Raw genomic sequence first — 17,718 nt, 5'->3', positions numbered from 1 at the left:
TTCTATGTATCCCCTTCCCAGCAGAACATCATATAAAATAGTTTGGGAATAGCTTATGTAATGTAAAAATTTCAGTAAGACTAATAAAACTGCTTATCAAATGTGACAAAATTATGCGACAAAGAGAAAATTCTATTCTAAAAAATTTAATTTTTATAGCTTGACCTTAAAAACTGTGAAAAGAAATAAAGAAAAGTAATAAGCTAGAAGTTATGAGGTTGATTTAATACAATTCCATATAATAAAATTACTAATAATCCTACTTAAATTTACACATTATAAAAAATAATCTTTCTTTTTTTTTGCTTAAGTGAGCAGTCTTCAGCCAGTTAGCGACATATTTACTTTTCCAGAATAAATTGCACACTTTTATAATTACACTTTGAGTGTTCTTTGTACTTTCATAAAATTTACATACATTTAAAGGCAGAAAATAGAAGTAACCAAATTAAAGCATTACTTAATAAGCAATCAATTCAGTAAGTGCAAACTATGATTTTCACAGTCCTCACTTTATTTAGTCATATGATTATGCAACATAATATCTAGAACCAAACTGACTAGCCTATTCTGATTTATACAAAGACATCAATTTAAAACCCAAATAGCTTCAGGCATTTTTAAAATTGATTCAATTTCTTTAATGTTACAGTTATAAACAAATTTAAGTTTACAAAAGTTTTAAGAAGTGTCAACAAAGAAACAAATTACTCAGATTAATTAACAAATATTTTACCAAGATTTATTAGGACTTTTTATAACATAATTCTAAAAAAATTTACAATAAATTTGTCTTTATTTTGTAATATTTTCAGTACAATTAATTAGTATTTTTGATCAATGGAATATGTAAAATAAAACGAAAAGAAGTATGCTATAGGCAGCAATTGTTACAGAACTGAAAATGACAATCATTCCTAAATTTTTTGATGAAACTAAAAACTGCCAATAGTATTTATTATGTGGGTTGTAAGCAATATGTACACGAACACAAAAAAAAAAATTTTGTTGCAATCTTCCTCTAAGACTAACTTAAGAGGCACAAACGCACACTAGCAACCATCAAAAGATGTTATGATTATTCAATCGTGATCTGTCAAAAAAAAAATAATAAATGTAAAATATAAGATAAAAATAACAAAAATTCATCAGCATAGAGATATTGTGACATTAATTCCCAGATTGCCATTATCAGCAAATATCTGTGCAATATTAGTGTCAAAGACCAGACAGTCACTACTCATGATAGCAGGCGTAACACCTTCTAGTATGCTTCGGGGTGTGGCCTCCCAAGTCAATCGACGGCGATTTCCATTTAATTCCAATCTGAAACAATTATTCGCTAAGTAAGTTACAGCATTTTGACAAGAAAATACTGAAAATAATGATAAATCAAATAATTGAATTTTGTTTTTGAACAAATGTTTGCAGTTATTTACTCAGTACAGTACTGAAAATTTCAGAACACCATTTTTCAAAAAAAAAATAAAAATCAGAACATTTTTTTCTTCTTCTTGGAACAGTATGTATGCATACTAGAATACTTTCCAAAAGAAACTGATATATATATATATAGTTAAAAATATAGAGAAAACTTGGAAAATAATAACGATTAATGAAAGAGACAAAGAAAAGTAAAATATTTTTAAAAAATTATGAAAATTTTAAAAAACATTATTTTGTTAAAATCATTAAAATTGCATAATTAAATATCAACCATATTAATTAGAAATTTTAAGTAATCGAGTACAATATTGTTACCTTGTGCACATCTTTTTTCGGGCCAATTCGAAGTAACTAACAAATCAAACACTCTCTAGTACTGCAGTATGATTGCAACATAAAAGATCCCTCTACTCACGCTCAATTTGCGCCTCTGTTTTCATACTTGTTATCTGGCAATCTTATAACCAAAATATTTTAAATCATTCTTGAAAGATTACGGTACTTGTAAGTTCATTTAAATTCGTTAATCGGTTTGCAGATTTTGTTTTGTGTTTTGTTCTGTATTTTGTTTTTCGCTTTATATATTTTAATTCATATATATTCTTACTTAATGTGCTCTATTTTCGCTTAAAAAATTTTTTTAAATGCTCCTCACACTATTCAGGGATGAGATTAGCCAAAAGGCAAAAAAGCTGAATTTCCACGATAGTAAATTTTACGCAAGAGCAACCCTTTAATAATAAATTTCAGACAGTTTAAGGTGATAAATAATGTGTTGACATACAATTGTATACTAATCTATTATTATAGAAATGATTGCATTGATACTTAACATTTAGTGAAAATAAAAATTACCAATTGAAAAAAAAAGCTGGAAATTATATTTTTCCTCAGTTCACATAAGAGACAATTATTACTTGAAAAACTACCTGGTTCAGCAAATTAAAACTACTGAGAATATACATTAATATTTCATTTCTTTTAATAAATACTGTTATGTGATTTATAGCAAATATATCAGTAATATTACTTTTTAAATTATATTGGGAAAAAAAACTTTAACAATGGATCGAATCATTATGTTCATATTATAGTCTAATCTAACTAGAGCCCTTTGAAACATATCAATAACAGTGAAGTAGAAATATATAGTAACTCCTTAACATACAAAAATTGCTATTTTAGTTTGAAAAGCAAATCAAGACATTGAATTTTAAACTTGTGTGAATATGAATCGCTACATAGGTTTTTAAAAAGGCGCAAATACGAATTACAATATCGGATTTTTAAATCTCGTAAATAAGAATCGCAACATACAATACTCAAATCACGTGAATCAAAATCGCAACACACAAATATGATAAGCTATGTTTGATATTAAAATCGTGTGAATGAGATCGAGATATTAGCAGATTCCAGGCTTGGGACCTCTAAAAGGCTTGTCAGAAGCAGCGTCGTTTGAACTACAAAAATCGGATCTATCTGGAGGGCGGGTAAAAAATTCCGAAAATCTTATTTGCTGTGAGTAAACGGAGAGAAAACAGCTAAAATAAGTAAAAATGAGAAAGGTTTGGTAGCTATGCAGTTTGAATTTTCTGTTTCTCTTTGAAAATCGGTAAATTTTCTGAAAAAGCGGAATACTTATAAAAAAAATGAAATTTTTAGAAAAATCTGAATTTTTGACAAAAAAGCTGAAATTCAAGTGATAAAAGTTAAAAAAGCGGAAATCCGCTAAAAAGCGGAAAAATCTCATCCCTGACTATTGTATTGATATATTTTGCTTTGGCTATATTGATACAATATTAGTAAGCACTCCATTTTGAGGATATAATCGTGTGAGCTGATGAAGAGATATGTTTCCATCATTTTGTATTCCGGCTTTTTAATATTTTTTTTAAATATTACTTTTTTCTTCTATTTTCATTAGTCTACTATTTTCCATGTTTTCTCGATATTTTTAACTTATTTTATGAGTTTAATATACTTGCAGCTTATGCACAGTAAATAAAACTTATTAATCTTCTTTTTCTTTTTCCCTTTTGTCGTTATTGTGCTACATATATAAATATATACAATTTGCTCTATATGAAGTATAATAAAAGTAAATTTTATAACAAAAGAATAAAATATACTATTTTTAATAACAGAATTACTTTATTCGAAAAAGAAAGATTTAACAGTTACCAGTACAGTTCTAATAATAAAGCACAGAACAACTCAGAATAGTTTGAGAGGAATATACAGAATATTGATTATATTCTGTATATTGATCTCAACTATTAATAACTCAACTAAAATTAAAACTCGACACGACAGCCCATAGAGGGCAAAGGCCTACTGTGCCCATCTCAGTTTTCTTGACCTTGGGCTCTGGGGTGCAGGAGCAGATTTTCCGGTCAGGTGGTCAGCCGAATGCGGAACCCCCGGTATTTAGTTCCCAAGCATGCTTGGTACTCATTTATCGACCCACTGAAGGGATGAAAAGCTGAGTCAGCCTTGCCCGGCCCGAGGTTCGAACCAAGGACCCGTGGCACGACAGCGCGAAGTGCTACAGCTCAGCCACCGGGCGTCGAATAACTCAACTATTTTAATGTAAAGTTGCAAATTGAGTTTTTCAGAAAAAGACTGAATACTCAAAAAGTTTGAAACAACAGAAACTGCAGGAAAGTCTAAGTCTTGAAATAAATCAGCGTATTCATTGAAAATAAATTCAATAAACGTAAATTGCTTCCAGCACAAAATTTGATAATGTAAAATTGTAAGTTGAGTTTTTCAGAAAATGACCAAATTTCCAAAAAGTTTAAAACAACACCTGCAGGTAAGGCAATAAGTCTGAACCGTGAGTATAATTAGTTCACAGTCTGTTTGAACAATCAATTTTTCTGATTTTTATTAGCATCAATCAAAATATAAAGATGCTAGATCAAAAATTCAATTCTTCAAATCAATTATTTCGAAATATGCATTCGCATTAGTAGAAAAAGAAATGATCTGAACACGTAAAAAATCAGGTATATCAAGGCAAAAAACTAAAAATCAGGATAAATAAAATTAGGATATTTTCTATCAGAAATTCAAGAATATCAGGACATCTACAATTCTGTTTTATTACGTACATTAAAGTACTTTATGTATAAATAAGCTTAACATTACAGTATAAATACATTACATAAGTTATTCGGAAAAAATTGTTAAAATTTTCATAAGGAGTATCATTTGCTCTGTCTGCAACTTTGCTTAGTTGAAAATTAATGATACCAAGAAAGCCATTGGATATTATACTATCTCCACTACAACTAAAATATCATAGCATTTTTTTACAACATCAAATGTTAAAACTTATACAAAGTTAAAAACTGTCCTGTGTTAAATAGAAAAAAAAATAAAAAAATTTTCTTGAAACAATTCTAATATTATTAGGACGCAACGCATTGTGCAAAATGTAGATGGAATTGACAAGGCATTTACTTTTACATGCTTCTTTATAAAATCAAGATATGATAAGAAAGTTACAAAAGTCAAAACAATAAAAAATTTTAAGCGTAAAAACAAGTTTAAATGAGTACTTGCAAAATTAAAACATGATGCATTCAATATCAATCACCATTAAAATTGAAGTAAAGCAAACAAGTAGGTTAATATAAATAAAAATATACATACCTATATATAAAGTTTTCTGCCTGTTTTCTAGATCCAATTAACTGAACAATTGCATAAAATTGCTGACCATCAACTTTTTCTTGCTTTTCCAAAACAAGCATAAAATGATGGCCAAAACAGGATTGCATCATTACCCAATCAACAGCCCCCGGAAGATTTATATCAGTTGCTAGAAAAACTATATCTTCACCTAAAAAAACAGAAACAAAGACAATCTTAGTAAGAGAGGTAAAAAATTTGAAATTTTCCAAAATTAAATAGTAATTTCAACACATTTTATATACGTATACCTTTTTATTGGCACTGACCACACTATCTTTTTGATAGAAGCTTCCACCTTAATGCATAATTACAAAAAAACTCAGAAAATTTAAAACATTTTAATCATGAAATATATTGATAATAAAATTAGGCAGTCTATCTAAGGTCTAAAGTAGGAGGCAGTCTATACAAGATCTATATAGGTTAGGTATATATCAAGTCTGAATATTTAAATACAATGCTCCTACAAACTTTTTCTTGAGGAACTTTAAATAGCTTTATATTTCATCCAATGAAAATTATTAAACGATTATAAAACATGCTTCGTTTCTTTGAAGATCATTATCAAACATATGCCAAATTTTGATCATATAGAAATTAAGGAGAGTGACAGTTAAAGATTCCATTCCCCTTCCCTTTTAATCTACTTGTTTGTCTTTTTATATTTTCATGATCATACAGACTTGTAGTAATTGTCAAAATATATCATTATAACTTTCTTAATAATAATATAAAATTTCTCCCTATCGTATCAATACTCTCCCCTAAATGATTTCAGAAATCAGTAAGCAAACCCCAACTGTTTTAACTATTCACGTATAGATAAGCGGCCAGAACAATTTTCCATTTTGCATTTCTGAAGTTCATATCTTTCTCATATAAATATAAATTAAACAAACCAACTGTATTTTTCTAATTCATTAAGAGGGCCGGGATAGCCTGGTCGGTAGGGCGCTGGGCCCATATCCAAGAGGTCGTGGGTTCGATCATCGCCGGCCGAAGGCTCCCCGTGTAGTAAATGGTGACTGATGCACGTTAAATCGGTCGAGTCTCAAAGTCCTCCATGTTCCCACAACAAATCAATACCTCTGGGGGTACTGATCCAGGAGTTTCCATGTTTTCTGGATTGGTTCAAAATTACAAGGCTACGGAGCTGAACGCAAGTAGTCGTAAACCCATGAAATTGGGTCGGCTGTTCAACGACGGTTATAAAATAAAAAAATTATTCATTCAGAGAGCCGCGATGGCTCAGGGGATAGAGCGTTCGCCTTCCAATGAGGTGAACCGGGGTTCAATCCCGGCAATGGCTGGTAGATACTAATTCCACATCCGGCTTGCACCGACCACAGTGCTGATGGGAAATACCTTCAGTGGTAGACGCAGCATGGGTTAGAGTCCCCTTGCCATCAGGCTAACCGTGGGAGGTCCTCGCGGTCTTTCTCTCCATGTAACGCAAAATCCGGGTTAGTTCCATTAAAAAGTCCTCCACAAAGGCAAATTTCTCTCAATACTTAATCCAGGAGTTCCCCTGTCTTCTGGATTGGATTCAAAATTACAAGACAACAGAGTTGAACATTAGTAGTCGTAAACCCAAATATTGGTTTGGCTGTTCAACGACGGTTATAAAACAAAGTAATTCATTGATAGAATCTTTTTGAAATAGAAAGTAGGAATAACTGTTTAACTGCTAACAACTTTATACGTATTTAAATTAACAGACACGAGTAATTTATAATTAAGTATAAATACAATTGAAGGTTAGATTAATTTTGCATAGGATATACTTGTTTGGGATCAATCAAGTTCTACCAGCAAGATGGTACTAGTTGCATAGAGAAGAGAATAAATATTTCATTTTTATTATGTACTTTAACACTTTGCACAGCAAGAAAATTTTTCTGCAATTTTGTCTAAGTAACCGTACAGTAAAGGTATTAAATAACAGTAATTTAAATTGAGAAGCCAATCAAGCCAAAGAATTTTTGATAATTAAAAAAGTGGAGACAACCGAAAATTGATATCTATTGCATAAATTAAGACTTATTAATCATACAAATTGTAAATTGTATGATGTGCTAATTTAATTTTAATTTGCAAAACAATGGTTAAATTTTTTTTAATTAACTTTCATTATCAAATGCCATAAAAGGGACCAAAAACGGGAAGAAAGGAAAAAAGTATACCTTGAAGAGTTGTTATGGATTTATGTATGGCCATTAAATGAGGCATCACTTGATCTAATGACCCAAACCATTTACATTGAGCACCAGGGCAAGGGCATGAATATGGCCTAAATATTCATAAAATATTATTAATACAAAAAATATATATATAAAACATTTTCAAAGTTGCAGAATGTATCAATTAAAATTTACTTTACCAAAATATTTAATTTAGGATACATTAAAATTTTTTCCATCAAACATACTCCTAGGGATACAAACCTATAACAATGCTTTTCAACAGTTGTAGATATTGTCTAGTATTAGTGGAAATAATTTGATAGTAGCAATATAAGAATACAAAATAAAACATTTATTTGGCATTTCATAAATTACATTTTCTTAAACAATTAAAGCAACTATAAAAATTTTATTTAACAAATAAAGCTTAATTAACTGTGTGGAAAAAAGGAATTTGATTTGCAGAAACTTTTATAAATTAAAAGTAATAAAAATTTCCCACGCTTTATAAAAGCTTTTAAATAATTCTTATTCTGCAAATGAAACAAACTAGTATCCATAACTGTTGGCATTATTTTGTGACCTCGTGGCAAAAGCAGGCCAATACAGTGACATCACTAAACATTACAGAGTTATTGCAAAATGATTTTTTCTTTGGGAAGCAAAAAATTTTGAGTTTCTTTTCTGCAGAAATTTTTGAAAGAGTTTTCTTTTCTACAGAATTATATTCAAAAGATACTTTCCTCATGAATCGGAGAGGAAAGAAATTCTTCTTATTTTTCTAATTCTCATTTAAGAATAAAAAAAGGTTCAATAATGACTGGCTTCAACTAAAATTTCAAATCGATAATATATACATATATTTATATATAAAAATCTAAATTGGGAAACTTATAAGATAGTTCACTTTAGAAATCATATTCCTTTTTTAATTTTTTTTAAATGACTATGAGTGGAGATTTTGTTATTAAATTAGATTTGTAACAAAAGAAATAATTAATGAATGCAGTACATTGAGCCCTCGTATTTTTAAATTTGGTTGAAATAATACCAATCCAATATTTTTAATATATTATGCACATAAAAATTTGAAATCACGCATTTGAGTCATCACTTCATTGTTCAAAACTCATGCCAATACCACTGCAAATATATGTAGTGCTTGGATTTTTTTTTTTTTTTTTTTTTGTAATCATTGATATAAAAGTTTACTTAGTTATTTATTTTTTTAAGAACTGATGTCTTTCATTGTTCAGTCATTATTGTTGATATTGTAGGAAGTTTTTCAAAAAAATACTGATATTATTACAGCAAGCAAAGTTCTAATCATGAATTCAAGAAATTACACAATGACATGTTTGGTTTGCACGGATATCATCATTAACCTACGCAGTATTTTAATCGTTCTTTTGATACTATTTTTTTTTAAAATCATATTTTTTAAGCAATTTTATTACAAGCAAAACTCTACACTCATTTGATTGTTTACCTTTAATGTGACGGTTTCATCATTTTTTTCCCCAATTTTTGCTAGTGCTACCAATATTATTTTAAATATTTTAAATTTCGGTTATTTCACAGTTTATATTATTACAGCATGTTAAATTTGAAATGCGCATTTAAATAATCACTTTTTAAGATTTATGCTGATAGTATCGTAAATCAGTGCAGTGTTTCATGTGTATTTTCGGCAACCATTGAAATTGATATTAACAGAGTGTTTAAATATACAATATACTTCACTCACACAATATAGGAAATTCGAATTGTGCACTTGAGAATTTACTTTTTAACGCATTTATTCTATAGATTTTCTTCATAGTTATTGTTATTGATTTCCATAAAGTTCATAAAATACAATATTCTGAATACACTATCATTTATTACAACAACCGAATCTGGAAAAGAAACACACAATAGATTAATTCTTTTTTAAAGAGTATGATTCTTCTGTTAATTTGGTAATAACTGTAATCAATGTAAATTAAAATAACAGTTTATGTTATTTCATTTTGCTAATTTTAAAATATTTTACATTTCTGTTTTATAACCAATTACTTTATATTAATTTTGTATTACTTACTTTACGTACTATATAACTTACTTTACTTAGATACACTTTTAATCCAATGCACATAAATGTTTAAATTTTAAAACTAGCTTTAATTTAGTAGCTCTTAAAAAAAAATAAAGAAATATGAACTAACTCTCAATTTAGCTTAAATTAGATCTAAGAAAACAAGCCACATGATCCTTTAAGTTAAAAATGTGTTTTTTTAAAACATAAATGTTTTTTAATGTTTGTAGTGAATAAAATAGCTCTTAATAAAACTTGTACAGCACTGCAGCAAAATTTAAAAAAATTAATTCAGTATCAACTAAAATCGAAATATTAAGTTTGAGAACTATACTATTCACCACCAGTTAACTAAAAAATAATGATTTGGCATTTTAAAGCACTTAATAGGAACGGGGCTGATTGTGCTCCGGAAGTTTCCGGAGATCGAAGGTCCAGACGTTTAAAAAAATCATTGATCACAGAAGTTTCCGGAAATCAAATTTTCAAAGGTGGAACTTAAAAACACAGTTTATTTTATTTGCTTGTAAGGGAAAGCCAGAGATATACTTTTTAAGCTTATGTTCATGATTAATATTAATTTTTTATCAGTAAATAGTTGTTATAATCATAAACTCAAGAAAGAAAGACATATTTGTAAATCTTAATTACTTCTCCAGGTCATCATAGATATGTGTAAATGGTATAGGTATGTGTAAAATTTTAAAAATATTTTAAGTAAACTAAGAAGTATCGAGAAAAGGAAAACAAACTTGTTTAAATTTTTTACTAATTTTTCAATTAAATTTTTGTTTTTTTTTTTAACTCAAGAAATTTTACGGAATTTTGACTTGGGCTCACAATCACCCTTGAAAGAATTAAAACATTTTGTCTATTTGAATAGTAATTTCGATATATTTTATCCTGACTTAAAAAAAGCTTTCAAGTAGCAGACATTAATACAACAAGCAGAATGAAATGATGAACAAATGATTATTTTTAAGAAAATTATAATACCTGAATTCACAAAGTTCTTCATGATCAGCTTTTTCAGTATGCATCAACTGTTGCTTACAGCCACTCTGAGAATATTTACATGGGAAAAAAACTGTTGTAGCAACCTTTTCCATGGCTAAATTTCTAATATTGCCTACATAATAATTTAAACATTTTGAAAATCTAACAAGATTAAAATGATGAAAATAATCAAAATAATACATTCTTAAATAAATCTTAAGGGAATACTATACTGACGGAGAATACCATCATGTGAAATTTTCTTTCACCAATATATGTAATTTAAAATTCAAAAGTACAGAAAAAGTAAGTTCAGGTAAACATAGGGTGAAAAATAAAAATTCAAATGAAAAAAAAAACTTTTAATTTTAACTTTTAAAAGCATTAAAATGCAAATAAATTATGGTAGGATTACTTAGGATTATGCAGTGGGAAATATACCCAGTTAAAGTTTGTATGAGTTTTGTTATTTTTTAATCATTTTTTCAGCATTCATGGTTTTCTCCAGTTTTACCAGAATTACTTTTATTTAAACTTTTAACAGAATTTACCATGAAAACTTTTTCTCACAATATAGAGCTCTTCAAATACCAGACTGTAAATAGTCAGAAAAAATGACACTTCTATAAAGAAAAATATTCAGGAAAACCATTATAGCAATTAGAAGATTAAATATAGGGATGCAAAACCTTATTAATGAAGAGGCATTTACGTAGCAGATTGACCAATGAACGGCCCCATGCCTAATTAACCTGAATTTTTAAGTAAACAACAGTGTTCCTGGCATTAAATACTTTTTAGCAGTTACCTTTTAATATATTTGCATAAAGCTAAATATTTTTAAATATTGAAATTCATTAAAAATCAAAAAATACAAAGCTGATGCTTTAAAATAAATAAAAAATTTCTTCTTATCGTCAAAAAATAGATTTATCAAAATAATAATCAACACTAGAAAAATTTCCTTAGAAACTCAGTCATTTTAGTTATTGAAAGACAGAAATAGCACTAAAAAATAGTTCACATTTTTTAAATTGCTCACCTCACATCTGAGTAGAAATTTCAAAACCTCATATTGAATAAACATAAAATATTGTTCACATTATAAACCTACATATTGTTAATTCTATATTAATGGATTGAAAAAGTAATTCAGATTTTAAATATTTCACACCAACAAAAATGATTTATGGGAGTAACAACAAACCATTAGGTTTTGGATGGGAGAATAATAATAAAAAATTACAATTCTAGAAAATCATTAAATTTTAGAAAAATTTCGACTAATACAAAATATTAAAACTAACTAGTATTAAAAAAATCAGAAAATAAATTAAAAAATTAGTTTATTTCCCAATTAAAATTTAAAAAAATTTGTACCATACAAAATAGACTTTACCTATAGGTCCTCTGCAACTAGGGCAACATGTTAATTTATGACGACAAGATGCACACACAAGGTGCCCATTCTGACATTGCAAAATTGGTGGTAAAACATAATCAAAGCACACAGGACACTCAAAAAGACTAGCTAAGTCAGCAGTAGTTGAATTTGAAGCACCGGAAGTACCAGCATGGCCAGTCACTGAGTTATGAGTACCTGCTACAAAAATAAATAAATAAATTATTATATAAAACAATTCTTTGACAGAGAAAAAATTAGACAAAATCTATACATTAGAGAATATATAGTACAAACATCATTTACAACATATTCATCTATTTTTAGCTTATCCCCTAAAATACAAAAAAAAAAAAAAAAAAAAATTGCAAATTAAATTTATTAACACAAATTTAATAAAAGTCGTAGTATTTAGTTTAAATAATCAATATAAAATTAAATGTAAAGTTGTTTTTTTTTAGATGACGAAAAATATTGTTAATCAAATTGATATCTATCAATTAGATTGATGTTTATTAACTAATGATGACATTAAGAACAGATATTAAAATTAAAATATTAAACTTAATTTTATAAATCTAAAGAAAAAATTTCATTAGAAAACAATTTTATTTAAAAGCTGTAGACTTTAATAAGATATTTCATGATAAAACACACATATGAAAGAGTGGAGGATTTACTAATATTTATAATATTGTAAACAAGGATAGCTGATTATAAAAGCCAAATGAGGCATGACCTCTTCATTTTTTATTTCAACTTATTAGTTCCTACAGACCTTGATATTTAACTGCAGTTAAAAAATCCATAAGTTTTTTGCTTTCTCTTCAACTATTATTAGTCTAACTAATCTTTTAAATTTGAGCCTGAAAAAAAATTCATTATTAATTATAATACATGGCATCACTATGTTTGTTGGAACAATCAGCAAATAAGAAAATACATAAAAAATCTTAGTTACTTTATTTACAACAGTCAAATTTTCAGAAATTGACACACAAAAAAAACAACAACTAATAAACACTCAATGATGTATTTGGCCCTATAATATACAATTAAGTAATACAAATATAATCATAAACCAACCAAAATATAATCATTACCAACCTATATTGTACTTAGTGTCGATTGATGCAGATGACGGATGAATAGGAGCTGTGTTGCATGTAGCAGATAGATGGTTCCGTGGTTTATTGGGGAAGTGCTTCTTTTCCATTCGGAAAATATTTTTAATACAATATAAAACTAGATGTTAGCCTCCTAGAAAGAAATAGAAAGTACTATCAATTAGTTCTTTAAATATCATAAACTTTAGTTAAAAAAAAAGAAACTATGCAACACAAAAAAGAAAGAAAAAAAATGCAATTTGTGACAAGAAATTTAGAAATATCTATTCTCATTCTATCATTATTAAACCAAAATAACTCACATAACAATTAAATGCAACTATATTGGATAAATAAAAAATAAAAATGCACAATGTATCAAAAAAGCAATGAAAAATTACTTAAAAGAGCAAAAGTAAGGCATGCCATATATTCTTGGTGAATGATATGGACAATTATAGAAACAATAAATTGTACCAAAAAAAAAAAAAAAGAACATAATCTTTATAGTGGAATATTACAAAAAACAATTTCCATGTATGATTATAATTAATAACATGAATAAAGTTAATAAAAAATTTACTTTTTTACCTCTTAATTTTAAATATCCTTAGAATGCAAATAAAACACTTATAATTTTAAGATATTAAAAAAAAATTCAATTTTTAATATCAGTTTTATGTTTCTAGCTCAAAGACACTTTTTGAGAAAAATTATGTACAGAAATATTTTTTTTCTAATTAGATAATAGTTACAAATATTAATGAAGGTAGGCCTTACAAAATGTAAATACAAAGAAAAAACTTCTCAAAATGTTTTTCATCATTATATAAACTTTAACTCTTTCATCTATATACTCTTTTTAAGGATAGATAAGTACATTTAATACAGTCAAATCAAATAAAAATAAATTTGAAGCTTTTAACTACAAAAATAAAGAAAAAAATAATATTTTTAGTACTACAGTTACGTACATAAGATAGTTATGTACATTACGTACTTTTCAGATTAAAAATAAACATCTTTTAAGCACTTTATAAGGTTTTAAATAAAACATTATGAAAGTCATATTTCATAATTTAATATATGATTTTAAAAAAAAAAGTCATATTTTATAATGTAATATATGATTTTAAAAAAAAGTGATATTTCATAATTTAATGTATGATTTTAAATAAATTGACATGCTTTTATAGCTTAGTCTAACTCATAAGAAAAATACTATAACGAAAATTCAATGTCTTTTTTTCTTCAAGCTATACAAAAAGTAATGTAATACAAAAATTTTCAAAATAAGTTCTAATTTTAATGAATTGGTAAAATATGGGTCCTATAAATATACACCTATATCTGTATCAGGAGTTAATATTCCAACAAACTTGTTTTCAGTATATCACCAATTTTCATTTGTAAGTAGTTTAATTTTATCACAATCTAGTGTTAAAACGAAACCAATAATTGAGGATTTACTTTTAGAAAGAAAATAATCAGTGTCTAAGGCAGAGGTCGCCAAAGTGGTCTATATAGACCCCCAGGGATCTATTTAACATAAGCAGGGGTCGATCTGAGCCAGGGGGTCGATCCGAACCGGAAGGGTCGATTGGTCGAAGGATTATGAGTATTTTTCAGATATGTGACAATTAGAAATAAAAGAAGACTTTGAAATATATACAGGTAATCTTCAAAAATTGAGCGACGATTTTAAATTGTGTTTTGTTGATTTGGAAAACATTGACATCCCTGATTGGATTATTGTGCCATTTTCTGCTCAAATTGAAAACGTGGACATAAACCTGCAAGATGAGCTTGCTGAATTATTACGGGGATTTGAAGCAAAGACGCTTTTTAAAAATTTAACAATAGGCAAATTTTGGACAAATATAAATATAATGCAAAAATATGTAAGACTTTACGAAATAGCTCAGTCATTTATGATAGCATTTCCAAGTTCCTATATGGTTGAAGCCGGTTTCAGTCACGTAAATTCAATCTTAACTAAGAACAGAAATAAATTAAATGTGGAGTTTTGAGGGGATTTAAGAATAAAATTGATCAATTTTGAACCCAATATAACGAACCTTGCAGAAAAAAAAAACACCAGGCACACCCATGTCATTGATTAAGAAGCAATAAATCCGTAGTTACTTTACTTATTATTTCTACTTATTTATAATTACTTATTATTTCATAAATATTAAGGTATTTATATTTCAACATTAATATATTTTTCATAAAACTATTGTTACACAATGTACTATTACTTTACTAAATGTTCAAAATCATAAAATAAATGTACAAACACAGTATCTAATAGAGTCTTATTTTAATTAACAGAAAATTACTTTTATGGGGGTCGATGGAGATTTCGAAAAATTATGTAGGGGTCGATGATCAAAAAAGTTTGGCAACCCCTGGTCTAAGGATTAATAGAATAAGTAAGTCAAAATGTTATTAGAAATGGCAAGTTAAAATAGGCACTTTCTATGAGATGTGAGAACCCACAAAGAATATTTGATGTTAAAAATTCAAATTATAAGATAAATTTTTGATTAAATGAAATATATAAAAATAAGAGGAAGTTTAGTCACAAAAAATTAACTTTCAATTCAATATTTATGGAAGTTAACTAAACAAGTTCCCCTAGATTAAATAAAAAAATGAAATAAACTAGATAAAATAGATAATATTTTTTGAATAAATTCAATTATTTTATTATTCTAAGAAGTATCTTAAACAAAGGAATAAAAAAAGTGAATATTTAAAGAGAAAAACGTGTTTTTTATCATTATTATTGACAAAGTGTTTTTGTAAAAAGTTAAATCTGCCAAAAACTCTTTATTGCAAAATTTGCAATTCTTGGCAAATTTATTCTTTTCTATTTAAAGTTTAATTTTTTTAGGTGTCCACTGATGTAAAAGAACACATTTTAAATAACATATTCAAAATTTATTGATTAAAATTCTAGACCTCTGATCAAATTGTCTTTGGTCCTATACTATAAAAACTATTTTACATTTTCTAACAATTCAGTTTCATTGTTATATGAATACTGGAATACATTCTCTTTAAAAATATAAAGTGCTTCATGTATTTTTATGATTTATTATAAGTTTTTTTTTTAAAATATCATTATTCTTAAGATTCCCAAAACCTTGGCTCTTTACAAAAAATTGTAAAGGTTAACATATCACTATTCCTTTATTTTTAATGTTAAATACAAATAAAACTAAATAATTTTAAGAAAAAATTATGAAAGAAAAAAAAAGAAAACAGAAAAAGATAAGAAAGGGAACAGGAAAATATACAAAAGAGAAAAGATACAAATGAAAACATATGTATTTTTCTTTATATATGAAATGAAATGATACAAATCATACAGCTACTGTTTTACAAAAATTGTTTTTGAAAAATCCTGAATTAATTGGGAAATTACATTCAATACAACACACTATATATTTAATTCCAGTAAACTAAGTGATTTTTGTATTAACAAATACAAGGCTGGAACTTTAAAAAAAATTAAAATTTGGTCATTTTATTACAATTGTCTTCTTTAACTAAATACACTAAGAGTATTTATTCAATTGATAATCAAAATTTAAAAAAAAAAAAATTGCCTTTTTTTTATTTTTAAAATAAACTATTATTACAGACTAACAACTAAGTATGTTACTTAACGCTTATATAGCAATCTAAACTTCACAATGCTAACTGTAACTCATTTATAACCATATTTCATAGGCAGGGCTATAAGCCACTTATGGAGCATTAAAATTATAAATACTTAAGTAAATCAAAAGTTTATTTTGGTTCATTCATAAGAACAATAAAAATTTTAAAACAAAATAAGTTTTCAATATAACAGAAAATTATATTTCTACCTTTAGGCCAAGTTCATATGAAAATAAGTTAAAATCAATTCCAAGGGATGCACATCATCTTCATACTCAGTTATTGCACAGGAAAATCTAGAAACATGGCAAATAAGTATTGTACAAAGATAAAGAAAATTCTAAATTGATATCACATCAATATACTTTACAATGGAAACAATTTACGAAAAAATGTTGTATATCTCAATGATGAACTTTAAATTAAAACTCACAAAAATTATATTTCACAATTTCAAGTAGTAAGTAAATAGGGGACGTTTAGCAATTATTATAGCTAAATAAATGGGAAAAATAAGCTATACAATAGAAATAATTGTTGCTCTTAAACTAGATAGAAAAAATAGTAATTCTTACGTGTGATGCTCATAAAATAAACTTACTAATTTGTTTTGTTGTCGTATAAAAACAGCATATATTCGAAAACTTAGAAATAAGGGATATTTATATCTTCGATTTGTATATACACTGGAATATGATAACAATAAATGATATTTTTTTGCAGATATCCACACGGAACTCACAAAATCCCTGCATCAGTAATTAATCTTAAAATAATTTCTTAAAAAGATAAGTTTCTTCAATGAATATATTATTATGCCATTACACGAATCTTTTTTAATAAATTTATTACATATCGATGCTTCAGAAAATATCGATATTATGTAAAAAATTAATTTTCACAAGCTAATGTTTTTCAGTCAGGATGCTAAAGTTTTATTTACTGTTTGACTCATTGATGTGAGTTATACTTGAACTAATAAACAAAATTAATTATCATTCAATAAAAGAAACTCATATTATCTTCAAAAACTCTGTATGCAAAAGAAAAGAAGAAAAATAATAATTTTCGTACAAAAAAGTATACGATTCCAATTCAAATATCATAATTATTTCTTTTGATTGCAACATTAGT

The 17,718-nt window shown here is 26.9% G+C and overlaps 1 protein-coding gene across 4 annotated transcripts; it reads right to left on the bottom strand.

Moving 5' to 3' along the window:
• Positions 1-291: 291 nt before the first annotated feature.
• Positions 292-17,691, bottom strand: LOC107448226 (E3 ubiquitin-protein ligase SIAH1). 4 transcript variants are annotated; one of them, XM_071179778.2, is made up of 9 exons: positions 17,186-17,691; positions 16,794-16,880; positions 12,914-13,066; positions 12,585-12,672; positions 11,804-12,007; positions 10,405-10,537; positions 7,332-7,438; positions 5,107-5,296; positions 292-1,326 (listed from the first exon to the last, which is right to left on the bottom strand). In XM_071179778.2, the coding sequence occupies exons 4-9, from the start codon at positions 12,613-12,615 to the stop codon at positions 1,149-1,151; spliced, it is 843 nt and encodes a 280-aa protein (XP_071035879.1). In that variant the 5' UTR covers positions 12,616-12,672; positions 12,914-13,066; positions 16,794-16,880; positions 17,186-17,691; the 3' UTR covers positions 292-1,148. The 4 variants fall into 4 exon arrangements, with proteins under 4 accessions (XP_071035879.1, XP_071035880.1, XP_015918838.1 ...); XM_071179779.2 differs by having other exon boundaries at positions 11,804-12,004; positions 17,186-17,438; XM_016063352.4 differs by lacking the exon at positions 12,585-12,672.
• Between the last annotated feature and the right edge of the window lie 27 nt (positions 17,692-17,718).

This window comes from Parasteatoda tepidariorum, chromosome 1, assembly GCF_982258835.1.
Source record: "Parasteatoda tepidariorum strain Cologne lab strain chromosome 1, Ptep-v5.0, whole genome shotgun sequence".
Classification (NCBI taxonomy): Eukaryota; Metazoa; Arthropoda; class Arachnida; order Araneae; family Theridiidae; genus Parasteatoda; species Parasteatoda tepidariorum.
This window is presented reverse-complemented; position numbering and strand designations above follow the sequence as displayed.